The sequence below is a fragment of the Plectropomus leopardus genome, chromosome 10 (assembly GCF_026936395.1).
Source record: "Plectropomus leopardus strain MGB_pleo_1.0 chromosome 10, ASM2693639v1, whole genome shotgun sequence".
In the NCBI taxonomy this organism is placed as follows: domain Eukaryota; kingdom Metazoa; phylum Chordata; class Actinopteri; order Perciformes; family Serranidae; genus Plectropomus; species Plectropomus leopardus.
The window spans coordinates 6,141,734-6,167,193 of record NC_142185.1 but is presented as its reverse complement, the minus strand read 5'-3'; the positions used below and the strand labels follow the sequence as shown (position 1 = coordinate 6,167,193).

The 25,460-nt window shown below is 37.9% G+C and overlaps 2 protein-coding genes across 9 annotated transcripts in view; one reads left to right on the top strand and one right to left on the bottom strand.

Moving 5' to 3' along the window:
- Positions 1–446: 446 nt before the first annotated feature.
- stat4 (signal transducer and activator of transcription 4) lies at positions 447–23,817 on the bottom strand. 8 transcript variants are annotated; one of them, XM_088082932.1, is made up of 26 exons: positions 23,679–23,791; positions 23,263–23,313; positions 20,773–20,875; positions 20,460–20,588; positions 18,461–18,596; positions 12,844–12,942; positions 11,152–11,244; positions 10,996–11,074; positions 10,730–10,821; positions 10,445–10,596; positions 8,917–9,075; positions 7,926–8,018; positions 7,751–7,810; positions 7,523–7,543; positions 6,720–6,813; positions 6,380–6,424; positions 5,973–6,056; positions 5,795–5,893; positions 4,894–5,029; positions 4,632–4,684; positions 4,375–4,469; positions 3,497–3,633; positions 3,149–3,340; positions 2,422–2,467; positions 2,070–2,175; positions 447–1,917 (listed from the first exon to the last, which is right to left on the bottom strand). In XM_088082932.1, exons 1-26 carry the CDS (start codon positions 23,689–23,691, stop codon positions 1,894–1,896), a joined length of 2,391 nt encoding a protein of 796 aa, XP_087939058.1. In that variant the 5' UTR covers positions 23,692–23,791; the 3' UTR covers positions 447–1,893. The 8 variants fall into 8 exon arrangements, with proteins under 8 accessions (XP_087939058.1, XP_087939059.1, XP_042350456.1 ...); XM_088082933.1 differs by having other exon boundaries at positions 6,720–6,810; XM_042494522.2 differs by lacking the exon at positions 23,263–23,313 and having other exon boundaries at positions 23,679–23,817.
- The window catches only part of wdr75 (WD repeat domain 75), an 18,632-nt gene continuing 16,493 nt past the window's right edge, over positions 23,322–25,460 (top strand). The window contains exons 1-3 of the mRNA XM_042494521.2: positions 23,322–23,463; positions 23,754–23,883; positions 24,825–24,890. Of these exons, the coding sequence (XP_042350455.2) occupies positions 23,378–23,463; positions 23,754–23,883; positions 24,825–24,890 (282 nt within the window). The 5' untranslated portion in view covers positions 23,322–23,377. The remainder of the gene's footprint in view (positions 23,464–23,753; positions 23,884–24,824; positions 24,891–25,460) is intronic.

The following is a 25,460-nucleotide window of genomic DNA, read 5'->3' as shown; positions in this document are numbered from 1 at the left end:
ACCTTTTGGGATGCTTTCCAATATTGAATAATTTATGATGACTACAATATTCTGATTTTTACATCTGAAAATAGAAAGGTTGGTCTTCAAATAGAGGGGGGAAAAAAAGAATTTGGAAATAATAATTTGATTATCTTGGCATTTTATTCACAAGCATTGTTTTCTCAAGCTCTCCCCCATATTTATTGCTTTTCTATATGTAATAAAGCTATTTAAAAGATCATTGAAAAATTGCAAAATGGAAAAAGCCCTACATCTATATAGATATCTATGTGCCTTAATTCCTAAATGACCCCTCGTGTTTTTTTTCCTTTTATTCCCCTATTTTTTGCCTTAATGACTGTTAAGGTCAATAAAGTTCATTTAAAAAACTGCAGGTAGAAGAGAGTGGTGCTAAGGATGCAGTGATAAAGTTAATGTCAATATGGAACATTGCAGACAAAATGTACATGTTTAAACTGTTTTATATACAAGAGGCCTTATAGAAAATCAGTCAATATGATTCAAAACCAAGTCACCATAGACTATCAATACACAAATTATTTTTAAAAAAAAAGTATATATAAAAGCAATAAACAACAGCTCATGCCATATTTTGAAAATGAATACATTACTCAAACTTTCTATTCCTATTCCAGAATATTCCTTTGCCACCTGTAAAAGTACTGATTTCACATTGTTGTATTTGTCATGTGATAGAGAGTGATTTCAATATTCTAACTGGCAGTCATATTATTGCCGTGTCCATCTAAGAACCATTATTTTTTTGCTTTTCATGCCATAATTGCAATCTTGGACATCCCTCAGAAGAACCCAAAGACCTTAGAAAAAACGTGTAATTCGACGGTTTTAAATACAATAAATATACAAGTTAAGAAATATTGATGTTATCCCCATCTTATTATTTTGTAGCCCCATTTGAGGCAATACTTGATTTAAACAACCTGTCAGGGAATCAAGGTTCCTCAAACTCTACATAAGAAGCACGGAGACGGGATTTAAATGAGGATATCTATGTGAGTGACTGGTTGGAGGCATGTTAGAAAGCTCAAACCTAAATTCAGGATTAGAATATTTACAATACAAGTGGTTAATGTGCACTTACATAAGGGTTGAACATACATTGAAAATATTCCTGACGTGAAATACAATAAGTTTAAAGGTATTCTTTTTTTTGTGAAACTCAATAAAAAACTTTTTTTTAAAGAAAAAGGTACTCTATATTACTGCAACTGAGAATGCAAATACATTAAAAAAAAATCAGAAAGATGTGAACCGCCTGATGGATAAAATCCAAAAAATCTATATATTACTGCCAGCAGACTGTACATTCCTCAACCTGTGTATGTTGCAAGCAAAACCTCTTATTGCTCCACAAAGGAGGACCCAAAATGTGCTTAGTATAAGTATTTGAAAGAAATGACCAGATATGATTCAATGGAAAAGATGACTTATATGTTATGGGATGGATGCAGTTTCTTTTTGAGGAAGTGTGGCATCCCTTCATATATTTTCTTGAACATAGTGAAGTTGGTGATGTGCTGACGAATAAAAGGTGAGAATTTTCATCGTACTGTCGTTGTAATGTACTCTGTGTGTCTCTCTGGCTCCCAAGATCTGGTTATTGAGTTTTCAGTTTATCTTTTTCAACATGCCCGCTTGTTTTAATGTCATGTTAAATGTTTGTGTATGTTTGTGAATGCCATGTTCTGATGGGAAAAAAAACAGCTCAAGCAATGGATTTGACCGTAAAGCCCTGTTTAAACGAGCAGTCACTGTTTCATGATAACAAAGATGTGGACACTGTTTAGAGACTGGTGTCGGGGCATTATGAAAACTGTTCAGAATGTTTTGAGGAACTTTTGAGCAAAATGTTGCATGTTTCATCTCACTTTACTCTGAGTACGGAGAACTCATCTGCAAAACAAAAAGGGGAACAACATGAACAGCGGAATGTACCAAGGACTCTTCAGCTTATTAACAATAATAGAAAATAGAGAATATTGCCAGCATTGGACAGCAGAATTGGTAGCCTGCAGTCCACTAAATGGCAAAGCAAGCAAACTTACATTATCAATGTTGAAGCACAGGCTCTCACTGAGCATGTCAAACTCCCCGGGAGTCATCGGTGGCTCAGGAGACTGACATGGAGGTGGTGTGGTGCTGGCGTGAGAGCTAGGATCAGAGAGAAAAGGAGATGTCACTAGTGAAGGGACTGCGTATGTGTTGGATAGTACTTCCTGGATCACTTGTAGGTTGCATCAACAGGACAAACAATAATCGTCATCCATTTCACAATTTTTGTCCAATATTTCAATGGCTGTCAGGGTAAAATGTATAACAAAAAGTTTCCTAAATAAGATTAACTTCAATGCAAAGTAAGTTGAGTAAGGATTTTGTATAGTCTTCAAATGCACTCACCGTAATTCTGAGATGGGGATCAGGGTTGATGGTATGTATGGATAAGCTGGAACGTTAAGAGATATGAGAGATATAAGTGTTGTTGTGTTGCCTGCAATCTAGACAAAGATTTTAAAAAATGAGCACTTAAAAAACAGCACTAATGCCTAATTGTCACTGCATGGCTCAGCTCGACTGGACTCGCCTTGAGTCAGCTCATCTTGACTCGACTCAGTTCACTTTTGGTACCAGGTCCTTTCAACAGATGGTACCCCCTCAGTGTGGATGGGATTCTCAGCTGATCGCAATTAAAATCTGCTGTGACATCAGTTTCAATGGGACACTCACTGAATCTTTCATTAACAGCCAATCAGAGGAGAGTCTGTACTTTGTCAGCTGTAATTTTGTGGGCTGCAATTTTTCTAGGTTGAGTGAACAGAAAAATTGCAGCTGCATTGGTAGTGGCTTGATTTTTTTTAAAATGGCCGGTTTGTGCAGGATTTCCCCGGTCGCACCAGTGATGATTAGTGATGATTCTCTTTGACTAATCAGTGGCCTGCAGTGTTTTAACTCCGCCCTCTGGTACTGGCTTAGCTCACTTCAACTACATGGTACCAGGAAAAAAATACCAGGCACTAGCCACAAATTTTGCAAATTGAAAACCAAAAAGAGAGAGTTGAGCTGCGTAGAGCAATGCCATACCATGCAGTGGAAATGCTGCATGAATTAAATGATTTTGCTCTCTTGCCTTTGCTTGGCTGACTGTTGTACAGCCGTCCGAAGGCCTCGTCTTTGGGTACGTCGGGGTACAGGAACTTAAGCGGGTTCTCTGGAACAACCCCGTCTGAGATCACTTTGTAATCTCGTATGATGTCAGCAAATGGGAGAGCGCTGAGACGGTTTTTAGTGTATGGCTCTACGGAGTTAAACTTCACGTCTCCTGTTGTAAGAAAGTCAGTGTTAGTGAATGGGAACATTATTCAAGATAACAAGCCAGACACCTGCCAACAAAGCACAGCATGACTCACAGACATAACTTCTATGACTGACCTGTCCAAACAGTATGTAAATATACATGTTTATGAGTTTTCCTCACCGTTGTCGCTGTGCTCCACCCAGGTGAAAGTGATTCCTCCGAGGTGGCTCTCGCTAAAGCGTAGGAGGAACGTGCCCGGCTCTCTGTCCTTCAGCAGAGTGCGCTCCATCTCTTTACTCACAAAGCCCATGATATAGCTGCAAGGATGGTGTGGATAAAAGACAAAAATAACTTTTTCCTGCTACTTCTGTCACTTTTTAACAGTCTATTTAATTTTTTACAGTGACACTCATTGGTTATACTTTGTTTTTTGTATTTCTTACAGTATTTCTTACAACTGAAGCTTATCAAACCTCGCTAATAAAATTAAGCAGACAAAAGGAAAAGGCACTTAAAACTGCTGCAATGTGAACAGCTGTGCATTCTTCATGAAAGAATGTCACAGCAAAGTTTCTTGAAGCTGCTTTTCATGATTTTGTTTTCAGCTTTTCTATTTCAGTTCTGGAAAACATTATCTGACTTATTAATTGGCCTGTCAACTGCAGATCTATCATGCTGCTTTTTCCTATAAGTTGTTACATTTGATAGTGAGAACCAGTCAGACAATAACAACAAAATTTTCATGCTGCTAAATATAAACTGACTTGAATGTGTATAGCACTTTTCTAGTCGTTCCACCGCTCAAAGCTTGAACTTTGACCTGTGACCACCAAAATCTAGTCTATTATTTCTATCGTTGAGTCCAAGTGGACGCTTGTGCCAGATTTGAAGACATTCCCCAAAGTGTGCTTCAGATATTACATTCATGAGAATGGGATGGATGGACAGACAACCTGAAAACATAATGCCTCAGGCCACAGCTATCACCAGCAGTCCCACCGCATAGCTACTGGGACAGCGAGGTGGGGTGAGAATTAGCAAGTGAGCCAGTAGCTTACTTCTCGTTCCAAACTGGCAGCAGGTGCTTCTTGATGAGCTCCAGGATGGAGTCCAACCACATCCAGAAACTGAAGGGCTTTCCTGGAATATTCTCCTTAAGGAATGCACAACACATGGGAGCGGTATAGTGAGTACTTTTGTAACATGGCCAGTCTACAGTTTACAGCACGGGACACAGAGCATGCTTACCCACTAGATGGCACAACCAGACTAAAGATGAGACCACATTGTGATATACACGATATTGTACACTTACCTTTGAAAACTTAGACCAGGACACTTGATAGTCACTACAGGAGGAATGCTGACCTACAACAACATACAGTAAAAAAAAAAAAACAACAAAAAAAACATCAATGACAACATCAAAGTACCCAACACACACTAGCCTGGCAGTTCAAGTTAGCAGCTTTGGGTCCTGTTGAAATGCCCCCAAACTCAGTCTCTCTCTTTATAAGCCAGCCTCCAAATACTATCGGCTATCAGCATTAACCAATGTGTTCTGAATACAATCATACCAAGAAGCTTCTCTCCCAGCATGGTGAGCTGCTCCTTGTTGAGGCCTTGACCTGCAAAGGTGGAGAACTGCCAGCTGAGGACTTCAGAGAGCTGGCTCCATGTGGCCCGAGGTGGGTTCCCAAAAAAAGACAAGTTCTGTTGATTATTAAGGGGAGGAGGAAAAGAGTGAGAGGAGGGAAGTGGGTATACCGAAGTAGTTTTTAAAAGACACCTATTTAAATAATGCAATACAGTTAAATTGTTGCACAAACTCCCTAAAATGATTCCATTGAAATAATGTGAAAAAAAATTAGTTGCAATAACATAATTGATATGGCATCAACTGTGTTCACAATTCTGGTAATTAAGTATATAAATCACTTTAAAATGACTTTTAAATTTGAAGAATAAAAAAGTTGGTCCAATTTCATTTTTTACTAGTTATCAACTTAAAACTGTGTGTTAATTATATATTATTATTACAACATTAACAACATGTGCACTTTTTGATTACAATATTTATTAACACACATTTTAAGTTAATTACTCATAAAAATACAGTTGTTCCAAAACATTTTTTCACATTATTTCAAAGGAATTTTTGAAAATATCATATCACACTAATGATACAGATGAGGTCAAAATGACCTTTGACTTTATGGTAATTAAGTGTTTAACACCGTAAGTTAATTCTTCATAAATATTCATTTTTTCCACAATATTTAAAAGGAATTTTAAAGTGTTAAATCAATTGCTCTCTACAGAAGTTTAAACAAAAAAGTGAACATGGTAACTTTAATGTAGGTGGACATTATTGCAGGACAGTTTTATTACATTGATTTAAGGAAGGTGTACCTAATAAACTGGCAACTGAGCGTAACACTTTTAAATACATGCTTTTGTCCCAGTGTGTTAGCTCACCCTCGGCTCATCAGTCAGAAGGTTATACCACATGACAGACGCCCAGCCCCCAGGCAGCTGGCTCACGTTGGAAATGACCACCAGAGGCAGAGAACACGTCTGGAACAGTTCACACACACAGTAAGCAGGCTGTTGCATCGACGACAGAGAGTGACACATCGAGTCAAATTTACGCTACCTCTAGATCAATGGTGAGGCCCTGCACTGTAAGGCAAGCCTCGAAACTGAGAGAGTGCAGTTCCTCTGTCACCGAGAGGAGACCCTGCAAAACACACAAAACACACATCCTATTCAGAGATGATCCCTCTTAGCACTGCATTTCAAATTATGAGGCTCATCTAGTCCAACAGTTTTAGAAGTGAGCGTTTTCAGACAATAATAGTAATGGCATAGTAGAAACATTTGCCTACTTTTATTCTGAAAATAATGCATAAACACAAATAAAATAAGTACAACAGTAGCTGTGATAGTCAGCATACATTAAAGTTTCATTCTTTAGAGTCTCATTCCCAAATACAGACGCTTTGGGCTGGTTGTTTGGTTCCACTCCCAACCCAATGACATCAACTCATCTGTGTGTCTTACCTCATTCCCCTTTGTGCCATTGATATATTTCTTCTCTTTCAGCTGCTGTAAGATATAAACTCAGTGTCAGTGAGCTGAAATTCTTTTCTTTTTTTAAAAAAAAAAAAACTCAACGTTTCTCCACTTTGACAAACTAGTTAAAATGTATAGAAAAATTTGCATTCTGAGTTTGTCAAATTACTGAAGTGTGTGTTATTAACCACTGAGCCGAATTTCAATATTTAAAACAATAAGCAAATATATACAATTATGTCTCACTACAACAAGTGATACTACTGATAATAAATGAAACATTAGAATAAAAATAAAATAAAATCAGACGGTGAATGGCATGTCTTACCAGGTGTCTAAACTCCACGGAAAGGCAGCCGTTTGAGTAGTCCTCAATGTCCATAACTTTAGTGTTGTTGGTGAGGATGAAAAACTGACGACTTCTGAGGAGAGACACACGGTAAAATAACAGCACCTCGTGGATTTGTCAAATTTAATCCATATCTATTCAGGATAATTGAATTATTATTCATCCTGAGCTGTAGAATTTGAACAGCTTGTGCTCCTGGAGTGACTCTTTAAAGCTAAGTATTCAGTTACAGTAAAGTGCTTTTTGTCTGACAGTAAAAGCAGAAAATAGCGGAGGGTATTAAACATTTTAAAAGAAACTGAAACAAAAATGAGCAGCAAGGAAGAAAGATTTGTTATAATGTATATGTCACAGGTAACATATAATATTAAGGTTTAGGTGGCTTGAGTATTTATTTTTGAGATTGATCTATACATTTTTATAGGCCTTTTTGTTCTTGTTCATTGCACTTGGCTGTGTGTGCTATTGTTTTTTTTTAGGTTTGAAATTTAAAAAATCATTAATTTATTAATTTATAAAATTAAAATATAAAAAGAAACATTTTCTTTGATGCTTGCTTCTAAACTGGGTGATGAATTTCAGACACTCTCCGAACTGATTTGTAGCATTTTGTAATGAAACCGATAGTAGACGCAGTAAAGTGGTATGTATAAGGTTTGCAGTAGCACCCAAGGTATGAAAAGCACTGTTCTTCAATTTGCTAACTTGGTGCTATGCTGCTTTGATCACTGTTAAAATTACACATCAGCAGTACTTCCTGTTTTGAGGTTGTTTGCACTCACACTCTGCCAGGGGGGAGGTCCCTAGAGACACATAAGACACACACAAACACATAAAACATAGCATTCAGACAAAAATTCATCTGAAGAATATGACTTTTACATTTCAGATAGACAGAATATTATTTATTATTTACAGTTATATAGTATATATAATATTATATATTATTATATAGTATATATCGTTATATAGTTAAGCATTTCGCAAAAAGACAAAACAAAAAGTCTCACTTATCAAATGTTGTTTTCACTTTCAGCTGATAATCCACTTCTGGAAGTTTAACCAGGAGTCTGGAAGTAATTGGCAACAGAAAGATAAATTAAACAATGAAATTTACACGGGCATGAAATATAGTAAAAAATAAATAAATGAAAAAAACATCAAACAAATCATGTCACATAATACCTGACTTTGGTGGTGAATTGCACTCCGGTCTTGATGATGAGGGGTTTCTGTGGGTGTGTGGGCATGCATGGCTGCTTCTCCACCACAAATGAGCTGAGAAGAAACCACACCTCATATGATTTACACCGTTTTCACCATGTGCATTTCACTTGATAAAGAACGCCTGTGCAGCATTCAAGCCACCAGTTGGTTGTGTTTATTCTCTATTTTGCACCTTTCTGTATTGCGTAATGTTTTCTCAGTACCCCAAGTACAGGAGGAGGTTGTTCATGCATTCAGTGTTCTCAGTCTGCTACATTTATTTGTTTATAGACATGAAAAAAAGCTACACAAAATTAGACATAGCACCTTGCGGTTGTATGTCAACACGCCCTAATCATCAATCAAGTTGCACTTACAGTTTACATCAATGTCTGTGAAAACATAGATGCTTCACACACAGACGATCTTTAAATTCAGCACAGTTTCAAGGTGGTTCTTGAGGGTTATTGAGTTATGGACAAAAACATGATGCACTGGGTCACTATGACCTTGGCCTTGGATCTTTTACCACCATGTTCTAATCATTCATCATCACAACTGTGCAGTGTTTAAGGACACTCCCTTAAGGCCATCTTCAGATATTGTGTTCACCAAAATTTGACAAATGCAAAGTAACAGTGACCTTGACCTCCAAACCCTAATCAGCTCATTGTTGAGTCAAAGTGAATGTTTTTGTCAAATGTGAATAAATTCCCTCAAGGTGTTCTTGAGTCATTACTTTCACAAGAATGAGACATTTGTAAGATAACCAACACCTTGACCTTTAAACACCAAGATCTAATAGGATCATCCTTGAGTCTACTTGAACATTTGTGTCAAATTTTAAGAAATTACGCCAACAAAAATCATCATCAAAGCACATGATCATTTAAAAGGCACAGGAACACTAAAAAGAAAATAAATACTTCTCCATAATGTTGCCTTGTATTGTTGGTGGTGTTCAGACTACCTCTTGATGAGATGGTAGATGAGGTATTTGACTCGATCCTCCATCTGAGGTTTTTGCAGAGGGATTGGATCACTTTCATAGGTGACCTTCAACACCAGTTCCCCCAGTTTGTCCAGCTGACGCTTGATCTGGAAGAGACTCTGAGCTGTCAAGGTAAACCTGAGAGGGGACAGATTAGAGGAAAAAGAAAGGGAAAGGACCAGAGCTTATTTCACTGCGATAAACTTCAAACATTATGTCACACTAATCTGGATTTGGCCATTGTTGGTAAGAAGTGGCACTGGAAACCACTTGACGTGACAACAATCGAGGCAGAGTTTCCTCAGCCTCAGCTTCATTGGTCCAGGTTAGAGGGGGCCTGCTACATCTACTACCTGGTTCAGAAGGCTGTTATCAGCCCATTATCATCTGGTATCAGGAGCAATTTAGTTAAATTTAGGCCCCATTAGTACGGAATTAGGTTAAGAATAACCATCATAATTTGGGTTAAATTAAGTACGATTGCTGCGTTACTAAACATTAAGTGACAAAGATATGTGCATCAGTTAGTCAGCACTGAATTTTGGTTTAACACGGGGCATGGAAACTGGGTGAATGTCCTGGGTTTGTTTGACTAACTAACATTTCATCATCTCACTTCCTCCTTTGCTCCTGTCATAATTACTTCTGCCACTGGAGGTCAGCACCTGCCAGTAGGTGGGACTGTTGGTGGGACTGTCTGGGACTGTTGCAATTTCATAGCAGATTTTTATTTTTTCATTACACTGATTCGTTGATTTTAGGTATGTCTTTGCAATAAAATCGTGGGAGCAAGATTGCAAAAAGAGTTACTTTTTTGTATATTTAACTAAAAATCAAAGGCAACTTGTTCCACTGAGAATAAAAATGCATTGTTCTGAGTTTGTGATCTACACTACACTATCATTACCACTAACCATGCATGTTTAATCTAACTCCTTGATTCTTTCAGCACACGCAATAAATGTGCAACAGCCTTCGTCAAGGTGATTTGTCTTGTCTGTTGACTATGTATTTCAGTCATTTTCTGGGTGTGTTGTGCAGTAGAAAAGTGTCAGGTGATGATTTTTGTTTGTTGTTCATCCCTGCTCCAGAACATCAGGGAACTGCCTTGCACTGGCAGTAATTTGTTTGCTAGTAAATGTGAGACTATTCTGTTGCACATGTCTGCATCTTTACAACCCAGAAAAAAGGGAGTGTGTTTGGTGACATGCGGGGGACTGCTACTATTGTTGAAACTTGTGGGAAACTATTACAATTGTTCAATTTTAAATAAAAGTTACAGATATTACAGAAAACTGCAAGAACTGTTGCAATCACAACATCTTGGAAGGGCTACTGGTGATGCCCTCTCAATGTAGTGATGACACCCGAAGCTTGTGCCAAAAATGTATGAAGGTCATATATGGCTTTAATGTTCCTAGAATGCCCAACAGTGAAAGTTCAATCATGTTACTTAAGTAAACATTGGCATGATAGTAATGATTTTAGTGAACGTTCAGCTCATTACCAACTCTGCAGCTGGTCCAGGCCGGTGAGCAGCGGACCACCGATGGCAGCGATCTGTTGCCTGCGCTTCCAGTCCTGCAGCTCCGGGTTGAGCTGAGAGGTCATCAGGTCATCAATATCTTTGATCACAACATCCATCTTTGACAAAATCTCCTAATAAAGGGAAGAAAAATAGTCAAATTGTCAAGTCTTCCTTATTTCACTGGTGAGGTTTTTTGACATCTTTGTCACATATATATTTGGAGAAATATTGATAGGATTTCCCCATCAAAAACAAAATGCATACTTTTCTTTTGAAGTCAAGCCTGTTTAGCATTTCTTGCAGTCTTGTAACTTCCTGTTTCATCATCTCAGAGTTGTGACGAGGATCGGTCGATTCTGAGATACACACACACACACACACACACACACACACACACACACACACACACACACACAGAAATAGTTTTGTGCAAGTTCTTGTTTGTTGCAGGCTCTGCAGTTTTTTTTACACAGTAGTAAGCAATAACAGTTTTTTTACTACTGGTGTGCACATCTTACAGTAGGACACACCTCGAGACTGTAGCGTCTTGTAGCGGAAATCAAAGTCGTCCTGCATGTCCTCGATGTATTTCACTGCCTGGTCCATCAGCTAGACAAGCAGATGAAGTTTTTAAAGTTTATTTCATAGGATGAAATGCATTAATGTATTTGTTGTATGTATGTTACCTGCACGTTGCCTCTGACGATCCCAACTCTGTTGTCCATGCTCTTCTGCCTCTCAAAGGCCACAGAATTCTGCAAAGATTTCTCCAGTGGACCCTGTGGGAAAATATTATTTTCACTCACCATTTTCTTTTCTATTAATTTTCTTGCTGTGCTTTAGAATCAAACATATCAAATATAGACTTTTCATCTGTCTTTAAACCTACAGACTATATTCCTTTAATCGAGTACTTGACAGCTGTGTGAGGCAGAATAGTACTCGCAAATCAGAGTAGACAAGGAATGACATGCAACAAATCTGCCCCAACTAAACACCAACTGCACCAAAGTACATGATCAGCACCTGAACCTCCAGGGCACCAGGATGCAGCATTACCAAAATCGTTAGGCTCCATGCTCTGGGAATCAGTTTTACCAATGTACATGGCAATTACATAATCTCAACAGACATTTCTAAGAGCCAGAAAATTCTTAGTCGCTGAGTAGCAGTGGACAGAGTCTTGAGTCTAGTCTGTCATTTTCAAGCTGTAACCTCCGAGGCTGAAAAACGAAGTCAACACTAAGTGCGAGAAATTGCATTTCCTCTAATGGTCACTTAAAGCTGGCTCCAAAATAGAGTCAGTCCCTACAGCCCCCCATGTTGAAATGCTCAACTTTACAGCAGAAAAACAACACGTTTACAGCTTGGTAAAAAAAAGACAAAAAACGTTTTAGTCACTATAACTAATTTCAACATTCTTGACAACTGTAGGGGTGAATTTTACTGAATTTGTTTTAAGACATTAGGCAAGTGCAGACCAGATTTCACTGCGCATGTGTTGTTTTTTCCTCTATTTATCTAAAAGTATGAACCCTTTGAGACCAGAGCAAATTGGCTTGATGTCTTTCAGAAACGTTACAAAAAGGCAATGAGCAACTAAAGAAGAAATTAACCAAAATTTAGCAAAAATAAAAAAATAAAAAAAGTACAAGAAAATTTCTTGAAAACTAAACAAACAAAAACAAAATAAAAGAAAAAAAAAAGGATATTACATGATATAAATAATAATAATTCCATAAAATAATTTCAGATAATTATGATAATTGTAAATATAGTTTTTGGATATTTTCCTGAGCTTCTTTAAAAACAATTTTCTAAATCGACTGATTTTGTGGAACACTTCTTGCCAAGTTGCCCATTGCCCTTTTTTCCCTATATTTTCAAAAGAAAGCAGACTAATTTCCTCAGATTTCAAAGGTTTAAGTACTTGTGAAGGTGTGCGAATGCAGCACAATAATAGTGATGGTGGTCCAGGCTTCAAATGGTAAACTTGTGGTTATTTAAATAACTATTGCAGTTTTCTCAGTCTGATTGCTGCAAGCCCAGTGCGATTTATAAATGTTTCTAAATATTTATTAATCAGTATTTCTTATCATTAATTGTTCATTTAATTGTTCAGCATCCTTGCAGCAGCCTCCATGTAAAAGTACCACATAAAACTGGTTATCTTGTCTTTAGTTATTGTTGCACTTATATTGTTGTTGTAGAAATATTATGCCTTGCTGTATTTCCTGGGAATCAAGTGAAGCCGTTGGTGCTGTGGGGGTGTATAATCATACAGTGGTGTTTTCCTGGTAGCTGATCTGATTTACCAGCAGCAACTGTTGTTAAGGAACCAGAGGGACTTTCCCTCTGAGTGAGACAATGAGACAAACCTGTTCCTGCATGCAGGCGCTGGAGAGGATACGGCGCTCTTCCCTCAGGCAGGTAGAGATAACCCTGGCCATGACAACAGGGTTTGTCGTGTATTTCACCTGAGGAGCCACACACACACACACACACACACACACACACACACACACACACACACACACACACACACACACACACACACACACACACACACACACACACACACACACACACACACACACACACAGAGCACATAGAGAGAGAATATTCCAGATTACAATAGCGCACAATACTTGGATTTCATTATTAGTTTACATTTTTGGTTTAGTTTACACATCTGTTTTATCTCCCAAGCCCCTGAGAAAAATGACATAGTTTTCATATTGATTTGTCATAATGGTTCTCAGACACACAAGGTTCTTACTGGAAGCACTTTACCATATTTAATCAGGAAAGGAATGAGGTTCAACCTGACTGTGGCTGCAAATCAAAACAACCATACCTCAGCCATAATGAAAGTATAAATATGAGGCATGTAGCTAAAGGTGTGCTAACATAACTGGAGGATGACCAGTTTTTTTTCCTCAGGGTGTTATAGCCTGTAACCGTAACATTCATTTGGATCTTGGAGAACATTTTGAGGGTGTGATCCTCATTTCTAACAGAAACAAATTACATAAACAAAATAATGAATGAGTACTTTGCAGCTAGTTGAATTTTAGGGGGAATGCTTTTAAAGTAATAGACATGATTCCTGGAAGGCATTTTTGAGCTTCTAACACACTAAAGAATATATTTGGTTTTATTAATATTTAGTTTTATATTTTGGTGTTGATATGTTTTTGTTTGGGACTAAAAACAAACAAAATAAAAATTAAATCCTACATTTCTCATATTGCAACCATAGCATTTTTTAAATAGAGCCTCCTTGCCTAGTAAATTCTCATGTCTTTTAAACTACACTGGCAACTACACAGGTAATCCATCCACCTGACAGGTGTGGCATAACATTATGCTGCTTAAACGGCATCATTACTACACAGGTGTGCCTTGGGATGATCACAATAAAAGGACACTAAAAAGTGCAGTTTGATTGCACAACACAATGACACAGATGTCACAAGTTTTAAGGGAGTGTGCCATTGACATGCTGACCTCATTACCAAAAGCTGTTTCCAATGTCATTTACGTGAATTTTGCAGTATATCCAACCGACCTCACGGCCACAGACCACATACAGCCCCACCAGCTCAAGACTTCAAGGGTTTATAAGTTTCCCCTTAGTGATACTTCACTGTTCTCATCCCGTAGTCGTCAAATACCACCACAATGCTTTTGGCATAATATCTTAATGCCAAAAGCAACCTTTTGCAAAAACATAATATGCCGCTGGACGGTGTCAGGTTGAGACACTGCCAGTAATGACGTAATATATAAGGAGCATGTGGCTCCTTATAGGGCAGGGGGGAGGGGCGGTGAATGGATCAAACAAATCATGGATTTGCATGCAGAAGTCCAGTGTACTTCCTGTCTGAATGTGATAGGTTTTTGTTGGGTTTTTTTTTTTAAACCTAACCATCCGAGCCCTTATGCCTAACCCTAAACATCTTTGCCAGCATGTGCTTTTGTTGACATACCAATATTGGTTGCCCTATCCTTGATAGATAAGATAACTACGTGCAGCATCATCCTATCATGTGCATTTGCTGACATCATTCTAGGTCCATACCAGAACGTCAACAGCAGATGCAGAAGGCTACCTAGAGTGTAAGATGTATACGCAGAGGTCCGCTGAAAAGCAGCAACATGTGATGACTGAGGATGAGAATATGATGGCTTATATGAGTTTATGAGTATAAGTTTTTGCAAAGATGAAGTGGAGCTTCTCAGGAAAGAGTTTAATCCATGCAGTGTTCTGCTAGTGAAATGGAAGTTACCACTGTATTGACATGTATGATTCAGTTTCTAATTTTCAGGGAGAAACCTGGAATCTTGTGAAAAGCTTATAATGCCTTATTTAAAAAATAAAAAATAAAGAAGCAATGCTTTATGTTCATTCAGTGCATTTAAAATATGGAGCAGCCACAAACTTTCCCGCAGCCACACTGCTGCCTCCACCTCTGCTTCTTATATTCTGCATGAGCTTTACATGAAGACTGTGGTGGTGTTTTGCTCATCAGTCGTTCAAAAGCCCACTTAGAAAAATACAAAAAAATTCTGCTGTGGGAAGAGGAAAGTTTTTCTCTCGCCTCCAGGTGTGACTAAGTTTTCATGCATCAACATCATTGCCAGGGTGATGAGAGAGGATGCATCAACACACACCCACACAGTCACTTTCATGACAGTAATGATGCCATTAAGCACTGAAAAACACACAAGTTTGGTTTAGTCTTTCTAGCAATTACAAACTCACTTCTCTTTTTTGGAGCCAGTACTATTTTGCATAAAATGTATTTTGGTAACAGCAGTGTGCTGACATATTTATGATGAACATCGTGAAAGATCAGACAAAAATGTGAAATACACCCATGTTCACCAGAGGGGTTTTCTAAGGAGGATTCTGCTTGAATGTGGGCGATGAGACAAAAGAATGGAAGAGACATTTAAACCAAAAAAACAAAAACGCTACAGCTTCAATCATTAAAACAACCTCGCTCACCCATCAAAACAACAACCCACAAGCACTCTTGACTACCACACCGGAGTAACTGCTTCCTCTGAGAGGTACAAACATTCAGAAACACAGGAAACAGTGGTGTGAGCCTCATGAGTTTGTTCTGCAAAGGTATAAGTCTTTTCCAGAATTAAATGTGCGCTGAGGCTCATAATGTCAGTGAGCTCTGACCACAGCATCCTGTGAAGCCCCTGGAACAAAGCCAGCACTCTGGTGAACTCTGAGAGATCAACTCCAGAAGTGACAAGAAAAGTCTTTTTGCCTTTAGCACATCATCATTATACTACGGGCAAGTATTCAACCTTTAGGGACTGTCTGGTGCTTTTTACATGCTTTTAAATCTTCATTTTTTATATCATTTTAACTGTGTTCATGCATATGTTCAGCTCCTATAATTAGTCTAAAATACACTGTGGAAACAAAAGTGTTAAATTTGTACTGTTAAGTGCAAACAATGCGCCATTAAAATCCATTCAAACTGTAATTTTTAATCCCACAGCAATCAAAGCATGAAAACTGGGTGTCATTCTTTTGCCTTGAAATGTGTTATTTTTACTGTGTTCCACCCACGTCACTTTTAGGATATTTGGCATAGGGAGAAAATACATGCTATTTCAACTGGTTGTATGTCATAATCAGGGTCACTGCTAATCACTGACATATCCAAGGCTGTCATGATAAAGAAAAAAGAAATCTACTGTAGTATGGTGAAAATAATTCCATCTTTGTGTTTTTTCTCCTTCTAAAAACATAGTGGATTCACGGGGGGGACAAAACAGGCATTTAAAGGGTTAAAGTTCAGAAAATAAATGAGTAATTGATATTTTTGATTGGGACTGATGTTGGTTAAACAAATAAACTCAATGAAAGTAGAAAATCATATAAGTGTATAATATTTTTATCGCCTGATTTTGAAAAGCGCATTTTGTGTGTAGAGTGTGAGTATTTGACACTGCACAAAATAATTATGTCTAAAATCAATGTTGCTGCTAATCACTGACATATCCTTGGTTGTGATAATCAAAAATATAACAAAAATAATTAAAAAATAATAATTGGCTTCATAACAAAAACCTGGCATTCAAAGGGTTTAAATACTGAAAATTAATGAATATTTGATATTTATGATTAGGACTGATGTTGGTTAAAAAATTAACTCAATAAAAATAATATTAATGTATAATTTTTTTAAACCTTAAATTTTGAAAATTGCATTTTGTGTGCAGAATAATACGAGTATGTGAAATATTATAGTGGGCCCTAAGAGTTGAACAACCATTAAATAAATGCATAATATGTTAAAGAATATAATTTTGGGTGCCTCATGGCTTGGTGGTTAGAGCGGGCGTCCCATGTGCAGAGGCTGTGTCCTCGCTGCAGTGGCTGTGGGTTTGATTCCAGCCTCGACCCTTTGCTGCTTGTCATCCCCTCTCTCTCTCCTCCACTACACGTTTAAGCTGTCCTACAAAAACAAAGGCAAGGAAGCCCCCCAAAATATCTTAAAAGTAAAATAGAGAAATAGATTTTTGCATAAACTGCCAAAAAGTCATACCAGTACTCTCATGGCCTTTCTTCTTTTCATTTGACATTTGAGTCACTCGACAATAAAAACAGTCGCCTGTCAGCCTCTCGCAGGTAACACAGAAAAACAACACAAAGATAGAAACCAGTAACACATTTTACTTCCCTTTCACCTCTAGAACACACCACACCATAAACCAAAAAAGTACTTCTCCTTATTTCACACATTTAAATTCAACTGCTGCAAGTGATGAGCATCGTGGTTGAACTAATTCCACCATGAAGCACACAACTTGATGAATGAAGGCAGATTTCTATACAGGCATGGTTGTCCAAGTACACAAGCACTTAGGGAGAATCGATTTATTGAAGTATTTCTAACGCTCCCAAAGCAGGTGGAGATATGCCCCCTTTCAGCTGGTTGCTATTGGACCTTCTTCTGGTTGACCACGTCACGTACCAAACAAGTTAGCAGGCGGTAAACGGGCTGCATCACAAATGTTGAAAACATGGATAACTTACCTGCACTATACATTTCATACGTACTCTACACTTCACTTGGAAACTTTGTCTTGTTTTGTTTATTTCTGTTCTTCCTCTTTTGCTTTTCCCGCCTTTCTTCTACGAATTTATGCTGTTTGACTTAGATGTCAAAGGCCATGGGGACTATGGAGCACGTGCAGAACACCTAGGCCAGTTTAGGTCCAGTAGAGGCGTATATATGATATTTCAGTCCAACTAACACATTTACGTGTATTTTAAAAATCCAATTTAGTCAGACTAACACAATAATTTGACTTTTCCTAACATCATGTGAATGCACTGAATGTAGTAAATAAATTAGACTTAACGTAGCAATAATTCACTTTATAATTTGGCTGATCGTGGACTGATGTGTACGCGTGGCGGGTGAGTCTTGAACGTACTGTTGGAGCACTGCCACATTGTGTCTGTTTCCCATTTTTAACTTCTAAGGCCATTTTTATAGACCCACATTTTCCCCCAAACTGATCAGTTCAGCCCAAAGTCTCACCATTAAACAGACTGCTTCTTTCTTCTTCCTTTATAATAATGAATGTCAACAAAAACAACTCGACTGTACAGTCATAGTGTTCTCATGCAGATTTGATGTCATATTTGCCATTGCTTTAGCACTTCCTGTGTTCCTCTTTGATGCTACCATCTGTCTAGATACTACAATTCTTATATTGTGCACACAGAGTGAAAGTTGTTTACACCATTCATGAAGTATTGAATGTGTATATTAGACTATAAAATGAATTTTAGATTTTAGAAGTATCTGATGGCCCTAGAAGAACAATGAGAGAATAGAGTGAAAACTAGGAAGTAAGCAGTAGCAAGTATTACTATAGTAAACCTGCTTTAAACCGTTAGAGTGAGAAGTGAATATGAATTAATGAAGGGATGATAGGTGGTTGACACACCTGTAGCTGCTGTTGTATGATTTTCATGTTGTGTCTCTGTAGGAAGTTCTGCTCCTGTGAGCGCACCCTATCCAACTGGGTCAACAAGTTGGCGAACAGCACCGCCGCCATTGACTCGTCATTAGCGGCTGTGTCCCTGAAAAAACAGAGAGTGTGTGATGTTTAGGACATTCCCAGCGAAACCCATGAAGAAGACAGCTGATATACTCCTCATAAAATAGGAAAATACACCCTGCCATTAAAGTAATTATGTGTGGGCTATCACTTTTATGTTAACCTTTCGAAGTTCAACTTTACATATAGTAGGGGGGGGGCCTGTTTGGAAATTTTTGTATCAACATGAAATTACCTTCTATTACTCACAGATTATTTGAAGAGTAAAACAAAAAATGAGCTTTCCAGTGAGTGTATTTTGCATGTGTCATAACTGAACACAATCGTGGAAAAAGAAAGAGCCAAAAATGTACTCAAGATGCTGTTATAAAAGTGTGAATAAAGTGTGAGGTATAGTTAGGTCATCATTTTGAGGTTGACAGTGAAAAAAGTGTGGCTGAGTATGAGCACTGGTGAGTGGCATGAAGAGTGTTACTTTCAATTTCAAGATTTTTAAGCTTTTAATTACCCCACCCTCCCCTATCAATAACCACAAAAGGATACTAAAAAATGTATAAAAATGTATACCCTCGTAAATCCATCTGGCTGCTCTGTGATGATTTGTAATAAAGCCTGACATTTTTGTACAAGCCTGTGAAGATGTCTAGCTGTTTGGCACAGATACTTGCATTTAGGCAACTGCTTACATAAACACACATTATGTTAATGTGCAGAGGATAATACTGCATTCACCAATTTGGAAAGTACTGGAAAAACGGAGAAACTTTTAAAGATGCATTAATTGATTTTTTTAACCGCTTAGACTGGCAAAAGTAGCTGAAAACAAATCATGGGATATATTATCACTTTATAAAGTTGGTATGAGTGTTAGTAGGAATTGTATCTTTACACATCTAGCAGATACAGAGCAACATTAGCATTCATTTTAAGCCATGTTTCTGGCCACCTGATGAAATTAAGTCAATATTCACCCTCTTTTAGCTCTGCTTTGGTCTCCACACATTCCTGAAAAAACATCTGCTGATGTTCACAAGTTAGTGAAGGTTAGTTATATCCACCAGCGCAAAGTGATCTCACAGTAATACATTAATTACATGGTGGTGGCACATATTGTATTGAAATAATGTGGTGGCAGCAAAGTTGGGTTTACGCACCAAAACAACTTGTTTTTTACCCAATATAGCTTTATTCTATTGCAGTGTTGTCAGCTCTAAAAGAGGAAATGTTCCCATATACTCGGAACATTCCCCTGCTCCTGTGTCATCTTATATATCTTTCACCATTCATTGTCTATGGAGCAGCTCCAGCCTTTATACTTGACATGACATCAGAAATTTGAGGTTTGCGCTCTAGTTTTTGAATAGGGGAGAAAGTAATTTATGTTTACTTTTATTTTATTTATTTGTTTATTTTTGTTATTATTTATTATTTTTGTGGGGGGGGGGTCTGACTGATTAAACCTTTTAACTGCTCTGTATATACGCAAAGGATTTTTTTTAGTAACCCTGTGAACCTTGTGTTCTGAAACTAACAAAAATATGTTTTTTTTTAAAAAAAACACTTAGTCACTCAGACTTGCAATGAAATGACAACAAAGTTGGGGTCTATAAAGCCAAAACTATAAGCCTAATTTAAAGGGCCAGCTCATCCAAATTGCAGAATAAATATTTTCTCTCCTACACTTTGTGATTTAGTCCATCTTTTGAGCTATATCTGTTTCTGATAAAGGCCTACATGCTTCCACACCAGAGCACTAAAAGGGATGCTTTTTTCTGTAATTTAGGTGGTGTGATCCTTTAAAATAAAATAAAAAATACCTGATTTTATGTAAAAGAAGAGGAAAGGGAAATCCCCTACACACATTGAAAGTGGGAGCAGGACTCACCAATCCTGGGACTCGATCCAGCTGGACAGACCCTGTCGGATGTCCATGGGAAAGTTATCATCATACAGATAGTCCACATGTTCCAGGAGTCTGATCTCCAGCTGCTGAATCTGCTTCCACTGGCTCATGCTGCTCCGCAAAAACACACCACAAAACACACGCACTGAGCAGCACGTTATCACAATGCGCTTAAAGTGAAAAGAAAAAAGACAAAGTAGGTAAAATATCTTATTTTATACTATAACGCATGACGTGTATATTACTATAATAAATAGTTTGGTAAGTTCGTTCATTTGTTTGCATTTTTTGTTACCTGTGTTGTCTCTGCGCTGCTTCTGTGTCAGTGTCGTTCACCATGTGCACTTGTTTCCCTCTTTGACTTTCGTTTTTTATTGTCCAGGAAGCGACCTCATTTACTGTCATGGGTGTACACAACACAGGTTGGCAGGCAGGAAACCCGTCTATCCAATCAATGCTCGGCGCGCGCGCGCGCACACACACACACACACACACACACACACACACGCACACGCACGCACGCACGCACGCACACACACACACACACACACACACACAAACGCACACTATTTTTGTGTATGACAAAATGATGAAAGAAGAATAAGGTTGTCTTTTACCAGGAATCATACCTCACACGAAACGTGAGGCTAGAAATTTCGCTTAACCTGTTTTTGTCCAAAAGACGATTTTTTTTGATGAATTAATGGATAAGTGATGAAGTAAAATCACGAGGGGTCAGACTGCGAGTGCTTCAGTCGTGCAGAATGAACATAACTGACAATGAGGACTAACTAGTCACTTGAATAATAACAAATAGCAGGTGTTGACAGAATTTCATTCCTGAAGTTATCAATTTTTTCCTTAAGTCCAGTTCAGTTAACTTAACAATAAAGTAGGCTAATATATTCTGTTTAACAACAGTGCTAGAAATAGAAATAATTTTTGTATCAACTTGCATATTTAAGGGGAAAAAAGTAAGCAATCTAAACAAAAAAGCATAATTTTAAATATTAGGGACTGCTTGTGGGAGGGGAGGGACAGAGCAGCAAAACAGGGAAGGCACTTTCAATATTTTTTGAAACACTGGGGGGGTCTGTTTTTTTTAATATTTGGCTTAAGAGAGGAAAATTGAGCTTTAAGTGATTGTATTTTGTATTTATGTAAAATACCCTCAGAACCCCAAAACCTGCAAGTGGCTTCAAAAGACATGTTTTAGTTGTAGCCCTGCAGAGGGTCGATATGAAATTCAAAAAAGTTAGTGAAACCCCAGCCAACCTCTTGCTCTGATAAAATAAGAACAGCACCTCAGTATCTTAGTTGATACAACAATTAAAACAAATGTGAGTTAAGTTTCTCAGGAAGCACATAGCTTTCATCGAAGACAGAACCATGGTGTTTTCTCATAGCTGACTTTTGTGTCTTAAAATTATGACTTCACATGATGATCTTATAGACCAATAAAGACATGATAGATTTATAATCATGAGATAATGATTTTTGTTATCAAAAGTAGCCCCTGAAGCCTGGTGGCAAGGTCATCAGTAGTGATGCAGAGGAGCAGAATCATGACAATTCAGTCAACAGAATCATAACTGTACTGTATATACTGACAGCAAACTGATGTAGTAAATGCACTGAGCCTCTCTCTGTTATACTGTGTGTGTGATTTAGGAGACATCATTTGTTTTAGTAAAAGTTTTATAAAAATGATCTGTCCCAGTATCAGTCTGACCTCAGCTTGCAGAAAGAAATGAGTACGTATGGTAGCCTCGACCACCAGTGTGTGTATGTGATTGTGAATGGGACAAGAAGTGTAAAAGCACTTCAAGTGGTCGGAAGACTAGAAAAGTGCTGGCTCAACAGGGCCCATCATCAGCCCAAAATCACCATGCCGAAAGAAATGAGTCGAGCAGCGTCCAGTTGCCTGACTCAGCTGAGACTTGGGATGAATGACGCCCCAAAATCTGGCAAATAAACTGTCCAGATTGCTACTAACACTACCATCACTAGATCTCTACCACTATGTTTTTGTCTTATGCACCTTATGAAAACTGTAATGTCAAATATAAAGTATGAAAAACAAAAGCTACTATGGCCTCTCACATCTCACATTTACCCCTTGAAATCCACATGAAAATTTGGCATGATGCAACTTTCACCAAAATGTCTCTGCTAGGGGTTGACAGATTATCAGCCTGGCTGATTATTGGGACTGATATTTGGCATTTTGCTGATTACCTGTATTGGCATTATATTTTAATGATTGCTGATAAAATTAATTATTTAAAAAGTGAAGAGAAAGTGTCAGGAAAGAAACTTTTACCTAATGAAACCTAAGGAGGCTATCTTTATTCATTTATTTTTTATCTAAATTTTACTTGACTTTATAAAAAAAAAAGGTTGTTGGGACTTGCTGTATATGATGTTGAAAGTTTCCATTTTGATTAAACATTTGTTAAAGGAATTTAAACTTGTATTGGAGTTTGTTATATTCCAAATTCTAAATATTAATGTAAAGATTTGTGTTTTTATTGTAAATTTACATTTACATTGGTTCCAAATATAATATCAGTCTCATTAACTACTAATAATTGGTATAGGTATAGGTCCTAAAAAACCCATATTGGTCGACCCCCTACTGTAATACCCCTAATTTCCATCATCTCCAGTCCATCTCACCGGGCCAGCCACTCATCCTCCCACATGGAGCCACTCAGTCCACATTAAGATGAGATAAACATGTTCTGCAGTGATTATAAAAACGGTTTCATAGTATTTTTTTTACAGTACGTGCCACCCTCCAGTCCAGCAGGTGTCAGTGAAGCGCATACGAACACTGTGAGGAAACACAAAGAAGAAGAGGGCAGCGGTCAGAGGTGAAAGTTGACTTTAGTAAAAACATGGTTGAGCACGGGGGTATCCGCGTGGTTCACCGAGGTGGCAGTAAAATAAACTCCAGGGAGCCTGTCGTGACCCATGATTCAAGGTGCGTGTATACGTTTTCATCCCGATAATGTTTAATATTTGGTGGCAGAGATTCTCGCGGTTTTACAAGTTTTAACCAGCCAGAGAGCCGAAGCCGGTGCTAGCTGTTAGCATTAGCTGCTAGCTAACTGCTGCTGCTGTTTACGAAGTATCACGAGCTCGTCCCGCAGACACAGTGGCAACTTTCTTTAACAGTAACTTGAGTGACATACATACCATCAAAAAACATTGTCGCGTTTTGGTCCGCAGGCTGTGGGGTCTTGTGTAAAAGCTGTGTTTCTGTCGCTGCAGGTTCCTGTTGTGTGCCTCAGGAGAGAGCGTGAAGGTGTTCAGCACCTCCACAGAGGAGTGTGTGCACGAGCTGCGGGGACACACAGACCTGGTGACAGGTGTGCTGATCAGACCCTCCAACCACCTGCAGGTACACGCACACTTCACCACACTGTTAGTAAACAGGCAGGGAAAGAACACAGCAAACAGTCAAATAACTTTCCTTGAATAAATACTTCTGTTTTGTGTTGTAAGCTTCTTTTTTTAAGTGACCCACAATCACAAAAGTAAGTAATTTAAAGACTGCTCACAGTATTTGACCCTTAGGGACTGTTTGGCACATTTTACGTGCTTTTCATTCTTCATTTTCTGATCATTTTAGCTGTGTTCATGCATATGGCATACATTTTGGCAAAAGTGTGTATTGTTTGATTTAGGAATTTCCAGCTCAGCTCCTACAATAAGTCTAAAATACACAGTTTAAACAAAATAGTACTCTCTCTCTCTATCTCTCTCTGTGTTTATACACACACACACACACACATAAAGAACAAACTCCTTATATTAATGAATCATTCCATCACACAAGGATCTTTGGCCCAGGATCTTTAGTTATGTTATGATAACATAGTAAAATATGAAGGCAGACATTTGTGGCTTCTTTCAAAACCCCAATAGACGATTCAAATGAAAAAATAAATGTATAAAAAAGACTTCTGGTACAGTCCTATTTGTTAAGGTTTGTAGCACAAAATGAAGCACCTTTTCAGATCCATTTTAATTGCCATCAGCTACATTTTCTCCCTCTGAGTTTGGGATAAATAATTCCCTTAAAAACATTATTATTGATTACATTTTAAAATATTTCAGTCTGGTATTATCCCTGCTTTTTAAAATATGAAATAGTTCCACAGCTTGTAATGTTTAGCTGTTTTACTCTTAATATGATTAGCTTATGTATAGATGCAGTGATTGATTGCAAATTTCTGTTGTTTCATACACGACTATAGTGAAATAAGATATAGGCATGTGCTGTAAATCTAAAGATTTTACTACACTTCTTTTCCTGTTGTGTTTCTGCTGTTGTTGCAGGTCTACTCTTGCTCAGCAGATGGCACTGTCAGATTGTGGGACTTCACAGATGGCATCCTTATTAAGGTACAGCTTGATTCTTCTGATTCACTATCACTCCAGAACGCTGCAAGTGGACAATAAAATGAACCACTAGTGCGTGGCCAGATAATGGAAGTAATGTCTTAGATGTTACATCATGATACTCACTGACAATCAAAGGAATTGATTTATGATTGACTCTGGTCTTGCGCACTATATTTTCATGATGAAACTAAAGGATGTGCAGTAAGGTAAACTTCCACACATACATTGATTAAAAACAAAGCTTCCATCTATTAAAATAGGACATTGTGGATTGTTTTTTGAACCATAAGCACAACACAGGTATCTGCATGATATAGGTTAAGTCTATGGGTGGACGATATATCAAAAATACTTGATGTATAAAATGACTATATTGCAAACATCGAGTATAAAAACTATGTGTGAGCAGGTGAGATGTTTTTTGTATCGACTCCTTGAATATTTTGTTGCTTTTTGCAAACCATGGAGCCCCAGCTCAACTTGCGGATATTATTAAAATATGAACTGGAGAGCTGTTTAGTTTGTTTCCATGTTAAAAGGTGCCGTGGTTACCAGTCCACAGAAAAAACA